This window comes from Haemaphysalis longicornis, unplaced genomic scaffold, assembly GCF_048455015.1.
Source record: "Haemaphysalis longicornis isolate Haplotype H1 unplaced genomic scaffold, Haemaphysalis longicornis Haplotype H1 scaffold_7, whole genome shotgun sequence".
In the NCBI taxonomy this organism is placed as follows: domain Eukaryota; kingdom Metazoa; phylum Arthropoda; class Arachnida; order Ixodida; family Ixodidae; genus Haemaphysalis; species Haemaphysalis longicornis.
In genome coordinates, this window is record NW_027526422.1 from 138,998,144 (window position 1) to 139,018,125 (window position 19,982).

At 50.1% G+C, this 19,982-nt stretch overlaps 1 protein-coding gene across 4 annotated transcripts in view; it reads left to right on the top strand.

Moving 5' to 3' along the window:
* The window catches only part of LOC144147061 (uncharacterized), a 429,195-nt gene that overhangs the window by 338,120 nt on the left and 71,093 nt on the right, over positions 1 to 19,982 (top strand). For 3 of the 4 annotated variants that reach the window (XM_077679096.1, XM_077679095.1, XM_077679097.1), the window contains exon 15: positions 1,162 to 1,383. The exons of the other annotated variant lie outside the window; for it this stretch is intronic. In XM_077679096.1, coding sequence (XP_077535222.1) covers positions 1,162 to 1,383 — 222 coding nt within the window. The remainder of the gene's footprint in view (positions 1 to 1,161; positions 1,384 to 19,982) is intronic. 4 annotated transcript variants of the gene reach the window in all.

Sequence of the window (19,982 nt, forward strand, 5' to 3'; positions counted from 1 at the left end):
AGCCTGCATGCGGCGGGTGCAATCGCCTATTTGAATTTGTGACAAGCAAGCTATCAGGTAACCATGTTATGTTGTTTCCTAGGGCACGCTTTTAAAGTCCATGTGGTGCCTTAAATCATGTTCCGCAGAAAAAAAACCTTCATAAATGTCTTCAACTTCTCTGTCACCGCAATTCATTGAGGCTGAATGAAGTACCGGCGACGTTTTTATTAAGTTAGGCCGCATGTACTTTAGATACTATTTTCTGCTCACAACTCCAGGATTTCCGCCTTGCGGTGCCCATATTGGTTTCGCATGATAAGACTTCAGATGTTCGAAATGCCTACATAGAATCTGTGTGATGTCTAAACTATCAGAGAAAATTTGTTTTTAGTCTTCAATGCAATCATGTTCTGAACATATCGACGGACATAAACCGCAAATACGAGATGGCCCAAAACTGTACGCCAGATTTGTCTGCACACCAGATTGGTCCGAATAATTCACCCACTTCGCATACAAAATAAACGTTTCATCGACATAGTGTTTATTTGTCAGATCGTGTTGTTGAACTTTCTCGAATTGTTTTTATACGACAACGTATAAAAAACCAGAACATTATTTTTGTTACAGTGAGTAAATGGCGAAGTCGTACTTTTGTTTGCTAAAAGACTCACCTTACACTCGGCACAAGAGAGGCGACAAGCCTCCAAGCAAACGCGGTGAAATATTCTCTTTTGTAAAATCTTTCTTTCGCATTTCAATTGTTTTTAGCAATCTGTAAAAAGTCTTTTCGTTCAGAAAAAAACTCAGTAAATTTTTTGGGAGAAAAAAGGAGAGCAATAGTTGACCAAAAATTTGACCCATTTAGCTAATATTTTACATCGAAGGCCGACATCCTCTGCCCTTTTCCTCAGGAAAGCGTTATCGCACGCAAGAGCGAATATTTCCTAAAAGTGTTCATAGCTTGCAAACTAGACAAAACCTTTATTTCGACTTCCAACAAAAGTTCGCTGACTGAATGGCAAAACTTTAACTGGTTAGCGTTATTGCATCGATACATTTTATACACCTTTATAGCGTTACAGGGTACTTGTCCATAACGCATTTTAACTAGCCTCAAGGGCGTGCCTGACGCTTTTTAAACATTGTTGTCATTTTCTTGTTCCTATCTGCCAACAGGAGTCATGTACAGTCGACCTTCCAAACAACCAGCAGCAAACGGCACTTCTGCTCGCCGCCCAACACGGTTACTGCGACGTTGTAGAGTTGCTGATCCTATCTGGGGCGAATGTGCAGCAAACAGACCACTACGGAAACACAGCATTGCACTTGATATTGATGGGGTTGAAGGAGCATTCATGCTACCCTCAAGATATCCCAACAATCCGTGGAATGCAAGTGGTACGTAGTCATTTTACCCTGATACAGGTCAGATTTTTGCTTGAAATACAGAGTTCTTCAGATCAAATAAATGTTTATCCGGGTGGTATTAGCTAGCTACACCGTTTTCTTTCTTTTTGATAAGACGTTTTCTGCCTGCTCATTGCAATAGTTTTGCTTTAACTAACATTTTTGCGTAATGCTCACCTTTGGCGCCCTTCGGCTAGAAACGCCCTTGCACCATAAAAACCTATATTCTACTACATCAATATTCATTCCTCCAGTTTATTGCTAGTCGTATTAAAACATTCTCCGATGGAGTGTGTTCTAATATCCTGATTTTATGACAGCCGTTTGCCGAAACCGGCTTCAAGCAAACACCATTTTGCTCCAAACCTTGTATGGGTTTGTTTGTTTGTTGTTTGTTTTTACTGTCGGGCCACGCCCGCCTGTGTTATCTGCGTTCCAAGCTAAGGGCGGCTTCCATTCTTTATTTTTATGACGCATGGGCTATCATATTCAGATAAGCACACTGTTTCGCCCTAACGTCACTAGCCCAGAATAATCTTCTGCGATCTACAATGTACTCGATGTGAATCGATGGCTCCAGAAACACTTGCCCCGAAAGATAAAAACCTGCAGAGCAGACGCCGCGGCATTCGAATCGCCCGAGCTCGCCTGCACACGCCACTTTGTTGACTGCCGCTTCGCCGCCTCTGTATTCTTTGAGTTGTTAGGGGAGCACAAGTTCGCTCCAATAAACTTCTTTTCCTTGAAGACAACTGCGTCGTCTTTGACTTCGTGACATCTGGTAGTGGTGCGGGGTACATGAAGCCTAAGCCATCGTCAAGCCGACAAGCAAGCCGAACTCGATTCTGCCGCCGACAGCAAGGTTTTCAACCAGAGTTTGGACTGCTTCCGGACAACGTGAAGAAAGAAGACGAGGTGAAAACCACCATGATCAACGCAGGCACCATTACCAGCGCTTCTAATCCTGCCTTCATCCTGCGACAGCCTCGGGAACCACCATCGTTTTGCGGATCTCCCGGAGAGGACCCTGAGGTGTGGTTGAAGAAAGTGGAGCGCGTCTGCATCTTTAACAGGTGGGATGACGAAGAAACTTTCCGCCATGTTTTCTTCTATTTGGAAGATACAGCCAGAACGTGGTTCGAGAACAATGAAAGCTCGCTAACCGACTGGACGCTCTTTAAAAGCGAGTTCCTTTAAACATTCGGCGCCGTCGTGCGGAATAAACGAGCCGCATTTTTGTTGGAAACGCGCACGCAGCACCCCAACGAAGGGGTCGTGATCTTCGTTGAGGAGATGAAGCAACTGTTTCGCCGCGCGGACACCGAAATGACTGAAGAAAAGAAGCTCAGGTTTCTAATGCGAGGAGTGAAGCAAGAACTCTTTGCCTGCCTTGTCCGCAACTCCCCTAAAACGGTGGCTGAATTCACGTCTGAGGCTGCCGCATTGGAGAAGAACCTCGAAATTTGAACGAGGCAGTACGACCACCCTGTCAACGTGCTGTTCTCGGAGACAATCGATGCCGCAACTGCAAGCTCCGATATATGTCGCGAGACCATCCGAGCCGTGGTCAGGGAGGAGCTTCGGAAGCTTTTTCCAATGACACAGCAACCTCAAGTCGCTTCCCTGACTGACGTCATCCGAGAAGAGGTTCAACTAGCACTGGGGGCTTCTACGTCATCCGAAGCAACACGTGAGCCACAAGCGATGACCTACTCCGCAGCTCTTCGTCGACCCCACCCTGCTCCAATCCGTCGTCAAGAGGCCCCGCCATACCGCCATCCTCTGTCGCCGGCCCGACCCCCGGTAGTCCAATACCAGACGCCAGGAACACCGACGTGTGGCGAACGCCTGATAATCGCCCGCTGTGCTACCACTGCGGAGAGGCCAACCACATCTACCGTCGCTGCCCTTACAAGAGGCTCGGTCTGCGAGGATTCTCCGCTGACGAACCACGCCCCCGCCCCGTCCAGCGCCCCACTGAGATCGACGAATAACTGTCCAACACCAACCGAGGACCTGCCCGCTTAACCGCTCGCCATCGCCCTACCCGTACCAGTCGGTAAACCGCCGTAGCACCGATGAATTCTGAAGTGGAAGGTCCCCCAGCCCACGCGGGGGAAACTAAAAGCAGCAACTTCTGGAGGTGAAGTTGCAGAACGGCGAAAAAACGAAAACCCTTCAACGACGCATAGCCGCACCGAACACCGTACCCGCAGCACAACGACTCGATCTAACCCGGACGTGACTGCCGAACCCGACGACGACACACCGCGACGCGTACCCGAAATGACAGAGCCTGCCGCTGAAAAGACGACGACAATGACGACGCATAGTGCCCGATCATCGAAACGCACAAGCCGAAATACAACGCCCCGACATACCCGAAACTCGAGGAAAGCGGCGTCCAACGTCCAGTTGTCCATCGACGGCTTTAACGTTGTCGCCCTCATCGACATGGGAGTTGACTACTCGGTAATGAGCGGCTCATTCGCATCGAAGCTGAAGAAAGGTACGACAACATGGGACGGTCCGCATATACGCACAGCAGGAGGCCATCTCGTAACGCCAAGTGGAACGTGCACATCACGCGTCATCATAGGCGGCACCACGTACCCTGCTGAGTTCATTATTTTGCCTAACTGCTTCCGCGACGCAATTCTCGGGAAAGACGTTTTGACGGAAAACGGCGCAATAATTTATCTGCACACCAAGTCGATAACTTTTACCTCCGATCACTAAATGACTCCGCAGCCGAACCCTGATCACCGTGCTTCTGTAAGGATCGCCGACGATCACGTCACCCTGCCACCCTGCGCAAGCTTGATGATCGCCCTCTACTGTGAGGATGCTGCTCCTGACATCAACGCTATCGTAGAGAGTGATCAAAGAGTGCTTCTCGACTGCGGTGTCTCCGTCGCAAGAGGCATTTCGCACTTTAAGCAATGCCAATCTGTAATTTTGGCCACTAATTTCGCCGAAGCGTATCAGCATTTAAACAAGGGAGCTGCAATTGCGTTTCTCGCAGAAACGCAAGAAGCAAATGACTTGATCGCGGTATCAAACTTTGAACGCACACCCGAAGACACCTTCAAGCTTCCGCAGCCCATCGACGTGAATCCGGCGCTACCGCAAGATCAACGGAACAAATTATTGGCTTTGCTATGTCGCTACAGCCAGTGTTTTTCGTCGAGTTCAAAATTACGTCAGACACCCCTAGCGAAGCACCGTATTATAACCTAAGATGGAGCCCGACCTACCCGACAGTCACCATACCGCGTCTCTTCACACGAGCTGGAAGCCATCTGCACTCAAGTCGACGTCATGCTCAGCGAAGACATTATACAGCCATCGAAAAGCCCCTGGGCTGCGCCGATCGTACTCGTAAAGAAAAAAGACGGCAAATTAAGGTTCTGCGTTGACTACCGGTGACTGAACAAAATCTTCAAAAAGGACGTGTACCCCCTGCCGCAAATTGACGACGCCCTCGACCACCTCTGCCATGCCAAGTACTTCTCATCGATGCATCTGAAGACCGGCTACTGGCAAATTGAAGTAGACGAGAGAGACCAAGAGAATACTGCATTTACAACCGCGGGCGGCCTACACGAGTTCAAGGTGATGCCTTTTGGGCTGTGCACGGTGTCAGCAACGTTTCAAAGAGTCATGGACACTGTGCTAGCTGGTCTGAAGTGGCACACTTGCCTCGTATGCCTCGACGACGTTGTGGTATTAACCCGGACTTTCGACGAACACCTTGCAAGGTAGGAGTCTGTACTCGAGGCCATTCGTAAATCGGGGTTTACGCTGAAGCCTGACAAGTGTCATTTCGCGTATGAGGAGCTGAAGTTCTTGGGCCACGTCTTCCTGACCCGACAAAAACTTCAGCCAATGCGAACTTCCCAAGGCCGAAAGACAAGAAGGGCTTGCGAAGATTTCTCGGACTGTGCGCATACTACCGGCGCTTCGTCGCAAACTTCGCCCGCATTGCAGAGCCACTCACACGGTTGACGAAAGGTTGCACGCCTTCTAGCTGGGAAAACGACCAAGAAAATTCATTCTGCGAGCTGCAAAAACGCCTGCAAAACCCGCCCGTGCTCCCTCATTTCGACGAAAACGCCGAAACAGAAATGCACACGGACGCAAGTGATGTAGGTTTGAGTGCCGTCCTGGTCCAAAAGCAAAGCGGTTGCGAAAATGTAATCGCCTATGCCAGCCGTGATCTGTCAAAAGAGGAGAAAAACTGCTCTGCCTCGGAGAAAGTGTGCCTGGCTATAATAAGGGCCATTTCAAAATTCGGCCCATACGTGTATGATAGACTGTTCAAGGTTGTGACAGACCACCATGCGCTGTGTTGGCTCGCCATTTTTAAGGACCCCTCTGGCCGCCTTGGGCGATGGAGCTTGCGCCTGCAGGAATTCGAGGTTACAATTGTTCATAAATCCGGCAGGAAACACTCCGACGCCGACTGTCTCTCCCGTGCCCCCGTCGATCCACCACCGCAAGACTCCGATGCCTACAGGGCGTTTTTCGGAGTAGTGACGGAGACCGATCTAGCTGCTCAATAGCGTGCCGACCCCGAGTTACGCGTCATGATCGACTACCTTGAAGGACGCAGTGTCGCCGTGCCTAGGGCCTTCAAACAAACCTTACCAGCATTCAGCCTTAAAAACTCCGTCCTCGTGAAGAAAAATTTCAGCCCCGGAACGAGAATGAATTACCTCCTTGTAATCCCTGCAGATCTTCGTGACAAAATTTTGGAAGAGTGCATACGACGACCCGTCTTCCGGGCATCTCCGCACAGCTCGCACAATTGGAAAAATTAAGGCGAGGTACTACTGGCCCCGCCTTACGTCCGACGTCACCCACTACGTCCGGAGCTTCCGCGACTGCCAGAGACGAAAAACGGCATCGACGAGACCCACCGGACCTCTGCAGCCGATCGCCGTCCCGTCGAGGCCCTTCCAACAGATTGGAATGGACCCTCTAGGCCCGTTCCCTACATCCCGATCCGAGAACAAGTGGATTGTCGTAGCGACAGACTACATGACGCGCTACGCGGAGACGGCCGCTCTACCGAGTGGGACTGCACAAGAAGTCGCGAAATTATTCATGAACCAAGTTGTGCTGCGGCATGGAGCCCCGGAATTCCTAATCAAGGACCACGGAACGGCCTTCACTGCGGAGCTTATGCAAGGAATCTTACGCTACAGCAACACCGACCACCGAAGAACGACGGCGTACCACCCCCAAACGAACGGACTAACGGAACGTCTGAATGTCAATGTACGTCAATGTACGTCAATGTACGTCGATGCTGTCAATGTACGTCGACGTTGAACATAAGACTTGGGACGAAGTGCTCCCGTATGTCTACCCAGAAAACCACGCAAATTACGCCGTTCGAGCTTGTCTATGGAAGACTGCCGGCTACGATGCTTGACGCCATGCTTCCGCATGTAGAAGCCGACGACCTCAACCTCGACGTACAAGGATACCTTTAGCGTGCGGAAGAGGCCCGCCATCTCGCTCGAGATCGTACAACGAACCAGCAGCTCATGGATTCCAGGCGCTACAACCTCCGACGCCGAGACGTCGAGTACAACCCAGGGGACCGTGTTTGGGTTTGGACTCCCATCCGATGACGCGGACTCAGTGAGACGCTTCTGCGACGGTATTTCGGACCCTTCCAGATTCTACGACGCGTCGGCCAACTTACCTACGAGGTGATCCCCGAAGGCGATTCCGGAACATCACGACGACGCACGCGGCCCGAAGTCATCCACGTGGTTCGCTTGAAACCTTACTATGCAAGATGACGGACTTTTTTTTCTGTTTGTTCAGACTGTGTTATTTTACCATCGGGTCGTAGCACTCTTAGAGGGGGGTAATGCTGCGAACCATGTATGGGTTTGTTTATTTATTGTTTATTTTTACTGCCGGGCCACGCCCGGCTGTGTTATCTGCGTTCCAAGCTAAGCGCGGCTTCCATTCTTTATTTTTATGCAGCACGGGCTATCACATTCAAATAAGCAGACTGTTTCGCCCTAACGTCGCTAGCCCGGAATAATCTTCCGTCATTTACAATGTTCTGGATGTGAATCGACGGTTCCAGAAACACTTGCGCCGAAAGATAAAAGCCTGCAGAGGAGACGCCAGGGCATTCGAATCGCTGGAGCTCGCCTGCACACGTCACTTTGTTGACTGCCGCTTCGCCGCCTCTGTATTCTTTGAGTTGTTAGGGGAGCACAAGTTTGCTCCAATAAACGTCTTTTCCTTGAAGACAACTGCGTCGTCTTTGGCTTCGTGACAATATTTTTACGCAGCGGCAGGACCAGTGTGAGCTGAACTGTACGTGAATGTACAGTAGTATATTTTCTGTTTTTCCCTTGAGAGCGTCCCCGCAAGGCACACGCCACGCGCGCATAGACATAGCACCCTGTTCTAATGCCCTCTTGACCGTCTTTTCTGGATAATGTATATATATACTACTAAGTAATGTAGAGGTTACCTCTCATTTGAAGATAAAAGTGAACGCGAACTGTAGCGAACCGTAGAAAAAGCGAACTGCAGTAAAAGAAAATGTAGCACCTTTGTAGGCTGCATGTTTTGGCCCTCATGTTTCAAAGTTGCTTTCATGTGAGGCCCGTAAGCGGAAGTATAATTCCTCACCGGTATATCTCAGCCATCGTTGGTTGCCCACTATACTTCTCAAGATACGATAGAGCACTTCAAAGGGAAATCAATTTACTGTTAAGTATATTGCAGATCGGAGCCTCCATGTATGTCCGCTCGAACCTGTACTCGAATACCTTCGCCGCGCTTGATTTATGCTGCTACGCACATTCTGCAACATAATATGACCCACTCCAGATCTTTTGGCAAGCTTGTGGACGTAAAAAGTACAGTTATGAATCGCTAGAGCAAGGTACCCTTTAAGTGGGCAGTCTTTTAGGTAGTCACGCGAAGTCTGGTATTCAAAGTCTTTCACAGAATAATTCTTCTACCAATCACACCTGTGCTCGCAGCTATAGGTATTTGTGAACGTTTTCCCCAGGATATCACCAGTATAAAAAATGTACATCGCGTATTCCTCACCAAAAAAGCTCCGACTTACCATTTATCTATGTACCACTGTACAAATGTCATTAACACCTTGTTAAAACCACGAGTTGTTTTTTCACGCATGCAATATTTTGACAATTCCTACAAAGTTTACTCACGTTTAGATTTCACCAATAACCCCTCTTTTGTTGTAACCACGTGCGTAGTTACGGCTGAGGGCTTGATAAGCCATCGTTTTTTCTCAAAACGAAGCTTTCCAAGCATCATGGATGGCGTTCGAAGTCGCGCCAAAACGCACTTCCGCAAAGCCGACTTTACGCAAAAGGTTTTACAAAACATGATAAAAAGTGAAGGCACATCAAGCGCCTAGACCAAAACATCTCCCGTAGTCTGAATCGAAAATGGGTCCCTCGCGTTATGAACCCGACATAAACTCCAATGCACCCGTGCGACCCAGCCGAAGCAGTTTGGAATGTCGAATTTGAATTTTACTCAGGTTCCAAGGAAGAAAGCTTTGCGAGTTAAATATATTTCTTCTAAGAAAGGGGTTTGATATTTTTTGAGGGCATTCGAAACCATTAGAATAAGCCGTGCTCTACCTGCCTCTCCACCGTTCTCTGTGAACCCAACAGTTCACATAGCAACAAAACACCACGCCTCCATCTTTACTTTGTATCCAAATCCGTTACTGCGCCTCACTCGGTTTCCTCTCTGTCATCCCGGTGACCAACGTATTGCGGTAATAACAAGTACTGGTAAAGAATTATCCGGAATTTTGTAAAGCAGATGAAACTGCTCTTGAAATTTTGAAGCTCGGAGTGCTTTCTGTAGACCGAGCATTTATACAACATTTCAAACACGTACTGGCTGAAACAAAGTCCACAACTCTAGCAAAAGTATTTCGCCGTCCACCCCACCTTTTTCTTTTTCCTGTCCAATAGTCGTAACAAATGGGCAGCATTGATCCCAAACACTAATTGCATACATAATTTCAAATAAATTGGAGAACCACCGAGAGGAATTAGAACACGCTGCCTAATACAGAGGCGGAAAGTACGTGTAAAACATGAAAATGTCGTTTTCTAGCAGCAACGTTTTGAAAAATATGCGTCGACTTCTTAGAAGTTTTCTGTGCAGTAAACCTTTGCAGAAAGTTCGAAAACAATGTTCTGCCATCAGAATGTTCAGGATTCACGATCTGGAATTAAAAAAGTCCGCTCTCCGTCCTACTGCGACTTCATTCAGACCACGTGCACTACATCTAAAGTTGGCCAGACACGTCGTGAGTAGTGCGCCATACCATCAGGTGCGCCTTCATAGTTGACGTATTTAATTCGGCTAAGAACTTTGTATGGCCGGAAGTGCCAACGGACCAGTTTCTTCCAACGTAACGCTGTCACACCGGTGTACACACCCAAACCGTCTCCCTTGGCTCGTAGAGCAGGACCCGGCAATGCTTGTTTTAACGAGGAGCGTCGAAACTCTCCTGAAGTTGCATCGCCTGCCGCGCTAGCTGGCGTGATTACTCGGCTTTTTCTGAAAATGGTCGCCGTCGCTCCTTTCGTCCTCATGACAACCTAGCATTCAATCAAGAGTAGAGGGGGCCATGCGGCAATAAACCAGCTGAAATGGAGTTATCGCTGTGGCTTCCCCAGCCGCTGCTTTGTACGTGAATATTACGAATGGTAGGATCCAATCCCACATTTTGTGCTCCACGTCGAAATACATTAAAAGCATGTCGGTTAGGGCGCGGTTAAGCCTCCAGTCAATCCGTTATTCCGCTTATGGTAAGCGGTTGTTCTCTTGTTAGTGGTGTGGGTTCGTATCATGACGGACTGCGTGACGAAAGCTGTGAAAGCTACGCCCCTGTCTGCTATTACAGCCAGGGGATCTTTATGCCGTAAAAAAAGCTTGTGGACAAAGAAATGAGCAATCACAGCCGCATAGCTCTTCGACAGATCTTGTCACTGCATACTGCGTAAGATATACGGTCGCCACCACGATCGACCTGTTTCCCTTCGTGGAGGCAGGAAATGCTCCCACGAGGTAAAATTCCGATTCCAGGACAGGGGCCATCTGTGGTTTTACCGGCTATTGAAGACTTCCCGGTTTCAAAGGTGGAACCTTCCACCTCTGGCACTCGCGACATCTCGTGACGTAGCGCTGAACTGTTCGCAATAAATTCCGCCAATAGTACTTTTGACAGATCCTCGCCAGTGTATGGTGAGATACCCCGGTGCACCGCCGAGTTTTCGTCGCGGGATGCGTATACGATTTCCTGGCGCATCGCTGCTGGCGCAACACGCAGAAGCGTGTCCACTCTGTTTCTGAATTTCCGCGTGTGCAACAATGTTCCGTATGGTTAAGGAGCAGATGTTTCGGCCAAAGGCGTGGAGAATTTAGACATCGCCGCCTTCCACATCCTGATTGAGAAAAGCAATTCAGTGCCTTGGCATGGCTGTTGAACCATTGAGACACACTGACGGCTCCGTTAGGGCGTCTCTAATGAAGCATTCAACACGCGTATAGGCATGGAGAAACTTCACATGTATGCGCTTAAAGACAAGGAAGGGGAAGTCAAGAAAAATGGGATAAAATGGTTCTGTCTATTTATTCCTCAGGTAGTTACAGTAGGTAAGGAGGTCTTTCGAAATCTGCACAGTAGCCGCGACTTTGAGGAAAATACCGAACGAAGAAGTAGTTCAGAGGAGGTATACATCCCCACCAGTACCGACAGAAAAATAAAGTAGGCTTTCAAAGAAATTATAGAGGCAACGCACCTTGCGAGGATCAAATAACAGCCGGCCTCTTTAAGGACGGCAGGCAAATTGTACCAGAAAAACTGGCAAACCTGTATACGCAATGCCTAATGACCACGAGTGTACTGGAGTCTTGGAACAACGCGAACGTCTTCCTAATCTGGAAGAAAGGTGACATCAAAGACTTGAAAATTTACAGGCCGGTCAGCCCACTATCAGTCGTCCAGAAAGTACTTACAAAGGTAGCGCTAACGAAATTTCTGCCACCTTAGGTTTCAGTAAACCTAATCAACAACCAGGGTTTTGTAAATACCAACAATAGATTTGCAATAAATAAACCATATTCGCATGATTAATCAGATGACAGAGAAATGCGCGGAGTATACTCAACCCCCATATATAGACTTCATAGATTATAAGAAAGCATTTGACTCGGTCGAACCCTCAGCAGTCATTCAGGCATTACGGAACCAGGGTGTTCATGAGCATTACGTAAGAACACTAGAGGATATCTGCAATGGGTCCACAGCTACCACCATCCTCCATAGTGAGAGAAGTAAAATACCTATAGGGAAGGGCGTCAGACAAGGAGACACAATATCTCCTATGTTATTTACAGCAAGTTTACAAGTATTCAGTACATTGGATTGGGAACATGTGGGAGTAAGGGTTAATGGAGAATCCCTGAGTGACCTGAGATTTGCTGATGACGTTGCCTTGTTAAGTAACTCGGGGGAGGAATTGCAAAGCATGCTTACCGCACTGGACAAACAAAGTAGAACCATGGGCCTGAAAATAATATGCAGAAAACTAAAGTAATGGTCAATAACCTCGGCATAGCACAGCGACGTGAGATAGGTGGGGAGGCCGTTGAAATAGTAAGCGAATATACCTACTTAGGCCACGTTTGACCCCAGATGCCAACCATAAGGCAGAGATAATTAGAAGGATCAGAATGGGGTGGGGTGCATATGGCAGGCATTCTCAGGTAATGAATAGCAGCCTACCGTTTTCGCTGAAGAAGAAAGTGTATAACAGCTGCATCTTACCGGTACTCACCTACGGGGCAGAAACTTGGACTCTCACTAAGAGTGTTCAACTTAAATGGAACGGAAGATGATAGGTGTAATATTAGGGTCAGGACGAGAGCGGAGTGCGTCAGGGAACAAATGTGTGTTAAGGACGTATGAGTAGAACTTAAGAAGAAATGGACGTGGGAAGGGCCTGCAATGTGAAGGCAAGATAACCGTGGGTGATTAAGGGTAACAGAGTGGATCCCTAGAGAAGGGAAGCGTGGCAAGGGACGGCAAAAAGTTTTGTGGGCAGATGAGATCAAGAAGTTTCCGGGAATGAATTGGTCCCAGTTAGCACAGGACCGGGGTAATTGGAGAATAACTGGAGATGCCTTTGCCCTGCAGTGGGCGTAGATAGGCTGGTGGTGATGATGACTAGGGAATATCTAGAATAGGTCAACACCTACCATAGTCCATCCTTAGCAGAACAGCAATATACCTATAAGAGTAGTGCGCCGGAGGGCGTCAGGCAAGGTGCGACGGAGGGCGTCAGGCAAGGAGACAGAATCTCTGCAACGTTATTCACATAATGTTTACAAATGGTATTCGCGACACTGGATTGGGAAAAAGTGGGCGTTAGGGTGAATAGCGAATACCTCAGTAACCTCAAATACTTTGCTAAGTAACTCGGGGGACGAATGTGTAGCAGCACATCCGCGGCAGCCGACAGTGCTCGCGCCGACGGAGGAGTGCACCACGTGCCTGCAGATCCTGTCCCGAGCCGCGGGCCCAGAGGCACGAGTCACGCGGCTGGCAGTTGGAATCCAGACACCAAGCCGACAGCACCGAGCTCGACTCTGCCACGCCATGGCTTGCCCGTCTCCGCCGCTATTCGCCTTCTGCTAACCTCCCGGCCCTCCTCAATAACGAGTCACGCTCCATTCGTAATTGGTGACCCGGAAAACGAGCCCGCACCGCAGTTAAAAACGTTCACGGCAATGGTATCGGTGGCATCACCAACGCTACGCAAGCGTTGCCATCGCGCTCTAGGACGCGTCATACATGGCTTTACCCCGCCGGTCTAAATTTCCAAGCTCATCCGTCCAGCCACCCAACCTCACGCTTCCGGGACTACAGGAGTTTTACGAGAAAGACCCTCCTGTGTGGCTCGCGCTGCTTGAGAGACATTTTTTCATCCGAGGCATTACAGAGCAGGCGCAGCACTACAACATCGCCAGCAAGGCTGTCCCAGAGCGCGTCGTGGCACAACTTCGGCTGCCGCTGCAAAGCTACGATGTGTACAACGATTTTAAAGGGGCAGTCCTTGCTTATTCCGGCTGGGCCAGCCCTTTTCTTCTTCAGCAAACTTCTGCTGCAACAGCCCCAGGACCATCAGCTGCCACTGCGGAGACGCAACGTTCAATTTCATCCTCCGCATCACAAGAACACACTGCGGCCCCACCTGACGCCGATACGCACCTGACTGCTATCCACACCGACGGAGCCGTCGATACAACCACGAAGCTCAACAGTTTCTGTGAGCTTTTTCGTGCTGTGGATGGTAAGACTGATGTTTCTAGGCCCAGTCCCTACCCAGTCCCAGCCGTTTTACGCCAACGATGTCGAGGTATGGCTGGCTCAGGCCCAAGTGTTCTTCTCCGTCAACGGCATTACCAGTGACGTTCTTAAATGCAAACTGGTGATTCAAGCCCCCCCCAACCGATCACCTGTTTTTCATTCGCTACAAGCTGCTGTCTGATCCGTCAGTCCAGTACTCCCTGCCGAAGCAAACGATCCTCTCGCCAATACGCCTTCATCAAAATACCTCACCGCCCGACCCGCCAATCTCATCATCGCCCAGCACCGCAGAAGCCCTTACTACTCGTAACGATGTTCCTGCGAATTCTCCATCATGTCTCGACCTCGTCATACCATTAGGTCAGACATGCATGCTCAAATGTGTCTCGGCCCCATTTTCCACTGCGAGAGCGAGCAAGTTTATGCCATCTATGCCAAGTTTATGCCATCCACATGAACAAACAATCAAGCCAGGTTCGGTACCCGTCCCACAACTGGGATCCGACAACAAGCCCAGTGCATCCCTCACTTTTGGCTGCGCCCCGTCGCCGACGTCGGAGACATCGTCATCAGTTCTGTGCTCCACATCGCCTGCTGATACCATGATCACAGCGTCAACTGGGAACCACGCCCGGGACGCTGACCACTGTCAGTGCTGATGCACCAGAACGTGTGATGTCCTCCACCCAAGAGAGAGGCCTTTTATGTTCTGCCATTTCGAATCCGAGTGATCACAAATCACCGCAACCAACAAGCAGCCCGTCGCCAGCCCCACCTCAGCAGTCAGAGGCAGCTGGTAGGGCAGATCTTCTAGAAGGCAAGCACTACGCCCAGAAATCAGACGCGACTATCGTGCCTATAAGAATGATGGCCAGTACTGCGCACCAGCCGCCAATCGGTCACCGTCAACAACGACCGCCGGCACGAGGCTACAATCAGCAGTGTCAACACAAACGCCCAACCACACGGTACCGCCTAATACACGGCGGCCAAACAATGGCCCTCCATTCCGAACGTCCTAAACTCGCAGCTCGAGTAAAGGTTTCCCAAGGGCCCCGGTGCCGTGTTCCCTGATCACAAGCCTCCTGCCATTGATGCAGCAACCGCTTCGCCACCAAATAGCCTCATTTTCTCCCACTAGAAGCGTCAAAGCTTCTGTGCGACATCCCGCCAAATCAGAAGACTCTACTTTCTCTCCGTCCTTAACTCGCGCTGCGCCCTCTCACTTGTCCATCACTGAGAACCTTGGGACGACCACCGGAAATAATGGCTAACCACGGGACAGCTTCCATGGCGTGATCAGTACTGGACACAACTTGTAAATAGTGTACAGCTTGCTGTTCCCCTCACTCTTGACTGTGACTGAAACAAACTTGTATATAGTGTACAGTCCACATAGGACATTTGTTGTAGTCAACATTTTCTTCATTTTTGTTCGTTCTCTGGCGTCTCACTACGCGAGCCCACTGGAGGGGGCGGTAGATGTAGCAGCTCAGCCGCGGCAGGCGAGGGAGCTCGCGCCGCGGGAGGAGTGCACCCCGTGCGTGCAGATCCTGCCCCGAGCCGCGAGACACGAGGCACGAGTCACGTGGCTGGCAGTTGGAATACAGACACCGAGCCGACAGCACCGAGATCGCCTCTTCCACGCAGGATCAGCACCGGTGTCATGGCTCGCTCGTCTCCGCCGCTGTTTGCCTTCCGCCAATATCTCGGCCCTCCAAAATAAATGAAGGCGGGACCTCTTCTAACGACCCCTTCAAATGCAAATCATGATTACCGAAGGGACAGACAGATATAATCGTGGGCCTGAAAATTAATATGCAGAAAACTATAGTAATGCTCTCCAGCCTCCGCAGAACACAGCCGTTTGCGATAGGCGACGAGGCAGTGGCATGGGAAGCGAATGTATCTACAGGCCAAGTAGTCATACCGGATCTCAATCATGAAGCAGAGATAATTAAAATGATGAGAATGAGGTGGAGTGCTCCGGTATGCATTATCAGATAATGAATGGCAGCCTACCATTGTCCTTGAAGCGGAAACTGTATAAAAGCTGTTTCTTACCGGTACTCACCTACGGGGCAGAAACTTGGAGGCTCAGTCAAACGGTTCACGCTAAAATGAGGACGACTCAGCGAGCAATGGAAGGGGAGACGATAGGTGTAACGTTAAGTGTTAAGAAGAGAGCGGAGCGGTTTAGGGAGCAAACGCATGTTGACATATTAGTAAAAGTAAGAATTAATGGGTGTGGCAGGGCGTGTAATGCGAAGGCAAGATAACTGTCGGTCAATGAGGGCAACAGAGTGGATCCCCAGAGAAGGCAAGCGTGGCAGGGGGCGGTAGAAAGTTAGGTGGGCAAATGAAGTCATGACGTTTCCGAGGATTAGTGGGTTAAAATTAGCGCAGGACCGGTATAATTGGAAACCTACGGGAGAGGCCATTGCCCTGCAGTGGGCGTAGACAGGCTGCTTGTGATGGTGATGATGACGTCTTCGATCAAGGGAAATTCTTCGTCGGTGTGTGGGCGTGCCGAATCAACGGGCACCCGGACAAGCAATCCGCTTCGCGATTCGTACTCCCGGGCTTGTAAAATACACTCATCTCGTATTCCTGCAACCGGAGTCCCCACCTAGCTTTGCGTACAGATGGAGTAATGATGGTTCTGTAGTTCGCTTCCCCGAAGTCCGGTGTCGATCATGAACCCAATCGCCCGGGCTCCGGTTGATTTGGCAGGAGGCTGGCAGGGCGATGGTGTTAAAGTTCTTGGAGATGGCGCTTGAATTGACGAACTCGAGGCGTTAGGGTTGAATAAGTGAAACGGAAGTGTATATACAGCTATTTTCAGTAGGATATCTGGGTACATGAGTAATAAAAAAAACTTCAAACTGCAGCTAGACGCTAGCTCCGAGTGCACACAAATCACTCGAGCTCCTCAAATTCGTCTAACTCTCCTATTCTCGGAGCGTGCACAAACCGCTCGAGAAACGCCGGCCAAGACTCTGTCTCGCCGCAAGATCCGTCTAGTTGCCCGGTACGGCGCTGCACCCTAAACCTCCGACGCGATCTTAACCTCGACTAGGGGGCTCACAAATCCTAACCTAGCTTTAACGGTCGAGACGCCTTGTCCCGCCGCGAACTGCCCAGCTCGGCGCTCAGACAAGAACGATTTCCAACGGCCAAGTTCGGCCTTATAAAAACTCGAGTTCACCCTCTATCGAGAACGCCCCTGCAGCGTTCGTACACACGTAAGGGAGTGCCCAAATTCATGTAGACAGCTGTCACTCAGCACGCCATGGAATATTCAATGAGGCGACGCCATCTTTGGGTCTACGGCGCGCTCGCAGACGTGCAGGTGCGCGCGACCCCGCGGGGTGAGAGCGAAAGACGGCAACAGTGCACTGTGACAGTCAGGGCGCGTTAACAATGGGGTCTCGTGCGGTGCGCACTTCGACGCCGGTAATCCCACCACCTCCGCTCGTTATGTCGACGGTTGCCGGAATATGGCGGCGTCGTCTGCTTTCTCAATGGGGGATTATCCCTGTGGTATGCGGTGGGCCAGACAATCCGTCTCCCGTGCGCGCCGTAACAAATTGGCGACAGCCGCGGCGCAACGTCCACCGTGCTGGGCCCCCAAACAGAGTGGCGGTTTCTCCTGCACAGCCCGGGTGCCTGGCTGCTGATCTCATAAGTGGACCTTACAGATGGGTCTTTTAGATTTCCCTGCCAGCGCAACAAATGGGTGGTCACTGTTAACTCTACTATAAATGGCCTATCATAAAGGTACTGCCGGAACCTATTGAAGGCCCAGACCACGATTAGACATTCTTTTTCTGTTAAGTAATTTACCTCGGCTTTATAAAGTGTGTGGGTAGCACAGGCTAGAACTCGTTTAGCTACGTCCTGCCACAGAAGGAGGACTGCAGGAAGATTGACATTACTGGAATTGGTGTGGATCTTTCTATGCGCATGTTAGTCAAAATGATCCAGCACTGGTGCCTTTTCTATCCAGTCCCGCAGGTCATTGGAGGCAAATGCTTGCTCTTCTTGCCATGCGATAGACACGTTCTAAAAATCCTGTCCAATCAGTGCTCCTCGTGCTTCCGCAGCCCGGCCCTTCAAGGTCCACGCGAAACTGCTCAACCTCGGCCAGTGTAGCTTGCAGTACAAAAATCCCAAAAAAGAAGAATTGGGGAAACATTGTCTCCAATTCATGCTGTGAAAGTGGTTCGAAAGCAAAGCCTTAAACGACACCCACAACAATTGTTCAAGCAACATCACTTGAATTCACACACGTGGCTCTACAAAAAGAACCAGAGATGATGCAACTCGCTTTCTGGAATTCAAGGGGACAGCGTCGAGAACGCAGCAGCAGCGTCGACAGCGACCGGGCTATAGTGGCGGAAGCTGCCAGAGATTCTGCCAGCTGTTACCTGGAATTCGGGAGGGCGGCGTCCCGAATGCAGCAGCGTAGCGCGTCATGTAGTCTGTCGCTACGACAATCCACTTGTTCTCCGATTGTGACGTAGAGAACGGCCCGAGAAGGTTCATTGTAATCTGCTGGAAGGGCCTGGATGGGACAGGGATGGGCTGCAGAAGCTCGGCAGGTGTTGTCGGTGTCGTTTTTCGATGCTCGCAGTAACGGCAGCTCCGGACGTACTGGGTAACGTCGAATGTAAGGCGGGGCCAGTAGTACTTCGCCTTGATTTTTCCAATTGTGCGAGCTGTGCCTAGATGTCCGGAACACGGGTCGTCGTGGCACGGTTCCAAACTTTTGTAACGAAGATCAGCCGGTATGACAAGAAGATAATTCGTCTTTCTTCCGGTGGTGAAACTCTTCACGAGGATGGGGTTTTTCAGGCTGAATGCTTGTAAGTTGCGTTTGAAGGCCCTGGGACCAGCGACGTTGCGTCCTTGGAGGTAGTCGACTAGGACGCGTAAGTCGACTTCGGTACGCTGCTAGGCGGCTAGGTCGCTCTCGTTCAGGACTCCGAAGAATGCGTCTCTTTATCGAAGTCTTGTGGCGGTGGTTCGACGTGGGCGCGGGTCAGGCAGTCGACGTCGGAGTGTTTCATGCCGGATTTACAAACGATTTTAACGTCGGAATATTTCGGGCGCAAACTCCACCGCCCGAGACGGTCAGAGGGGTCTTTCAAATTTGGGAGTCAATACAGCGCATGGAGGTCTGTCAAAACCTTGAACAGTCTCCTATACACAAAAGGGCGAAATTTTGAAATCGCTCTTATAATAGCGAGTCATTTTTTTTCAGAGGCTGAGCAGGTTTCTCCTCCTTCGACAGACCACGGCTGGCATAGGCGATTACATTCTCGCAACCGCTTTGCTTTAGGACGAGGACGGCACCCAAGCTTATATCACAGGTATCCGTGTGCATTTCGGTTTCGGCGTTTTCGTAGAAATGAGCGAGTACGGTTGGATTTTGCAGGCGTTCTTGCAGCTCGCGGAATGCTTTTCCTGGGTGTTTTGCCAGCTGAAAGGTGTGCTATCTTTGGTCAAGCGCGTGAGTGGCTCTGCAATGCGTGCGAAGTTTCCGACGAAGCTCAGGTAGTATCCGCACAATCCGACAAATCTTCGCATGCCTTTTTTGTCTTTGGGTCTTGGTAAATTCACTATTCCTAAGTTTTTGGCTGGTCAGCCAGCACTCCTGCGGCGTTGACGACGTGGCCCAAAAACCTGAGTTCCTCGTACGCGAAGCGGCACTTTTGATCTTCAGCGCTATCCCGACGTACGATAGCCTCGAGTACAGATCCAACCTTGTAAGGTGCTCGTCGAATATCCAGGCAAACACCACAACGTCGTCGAGGTACACGAGGCAGGTGTGCGACTTCAGGCCAGCTAGCACCTTGTCCATGAATCTTTGAAACGTGGCTGGCACTGCCACAGCCCAAACGGCATCACTTTAAACTCGTATAGGCCGTCCGGGGTTATAAATGTGGTCTTATCTTGGTCTCTCAGATCCATGGATGGGAAGTACTTCGCGTGGCAGAGGTGGTCGATGGCGTCGTCGAATTGTGGCAGGGGAACACATCCTTCTTGGTGATTTTCTTAAGTCGCCGGTAGTCCACGCAGAGCCTTAATGTGCAGTCTTTTCTCTTAGCGAGTACGACCGGCGCTGCCCAGTGGGTTTTCGATGGCTGTATGATGTGGTCGCTGAGCATGCCGG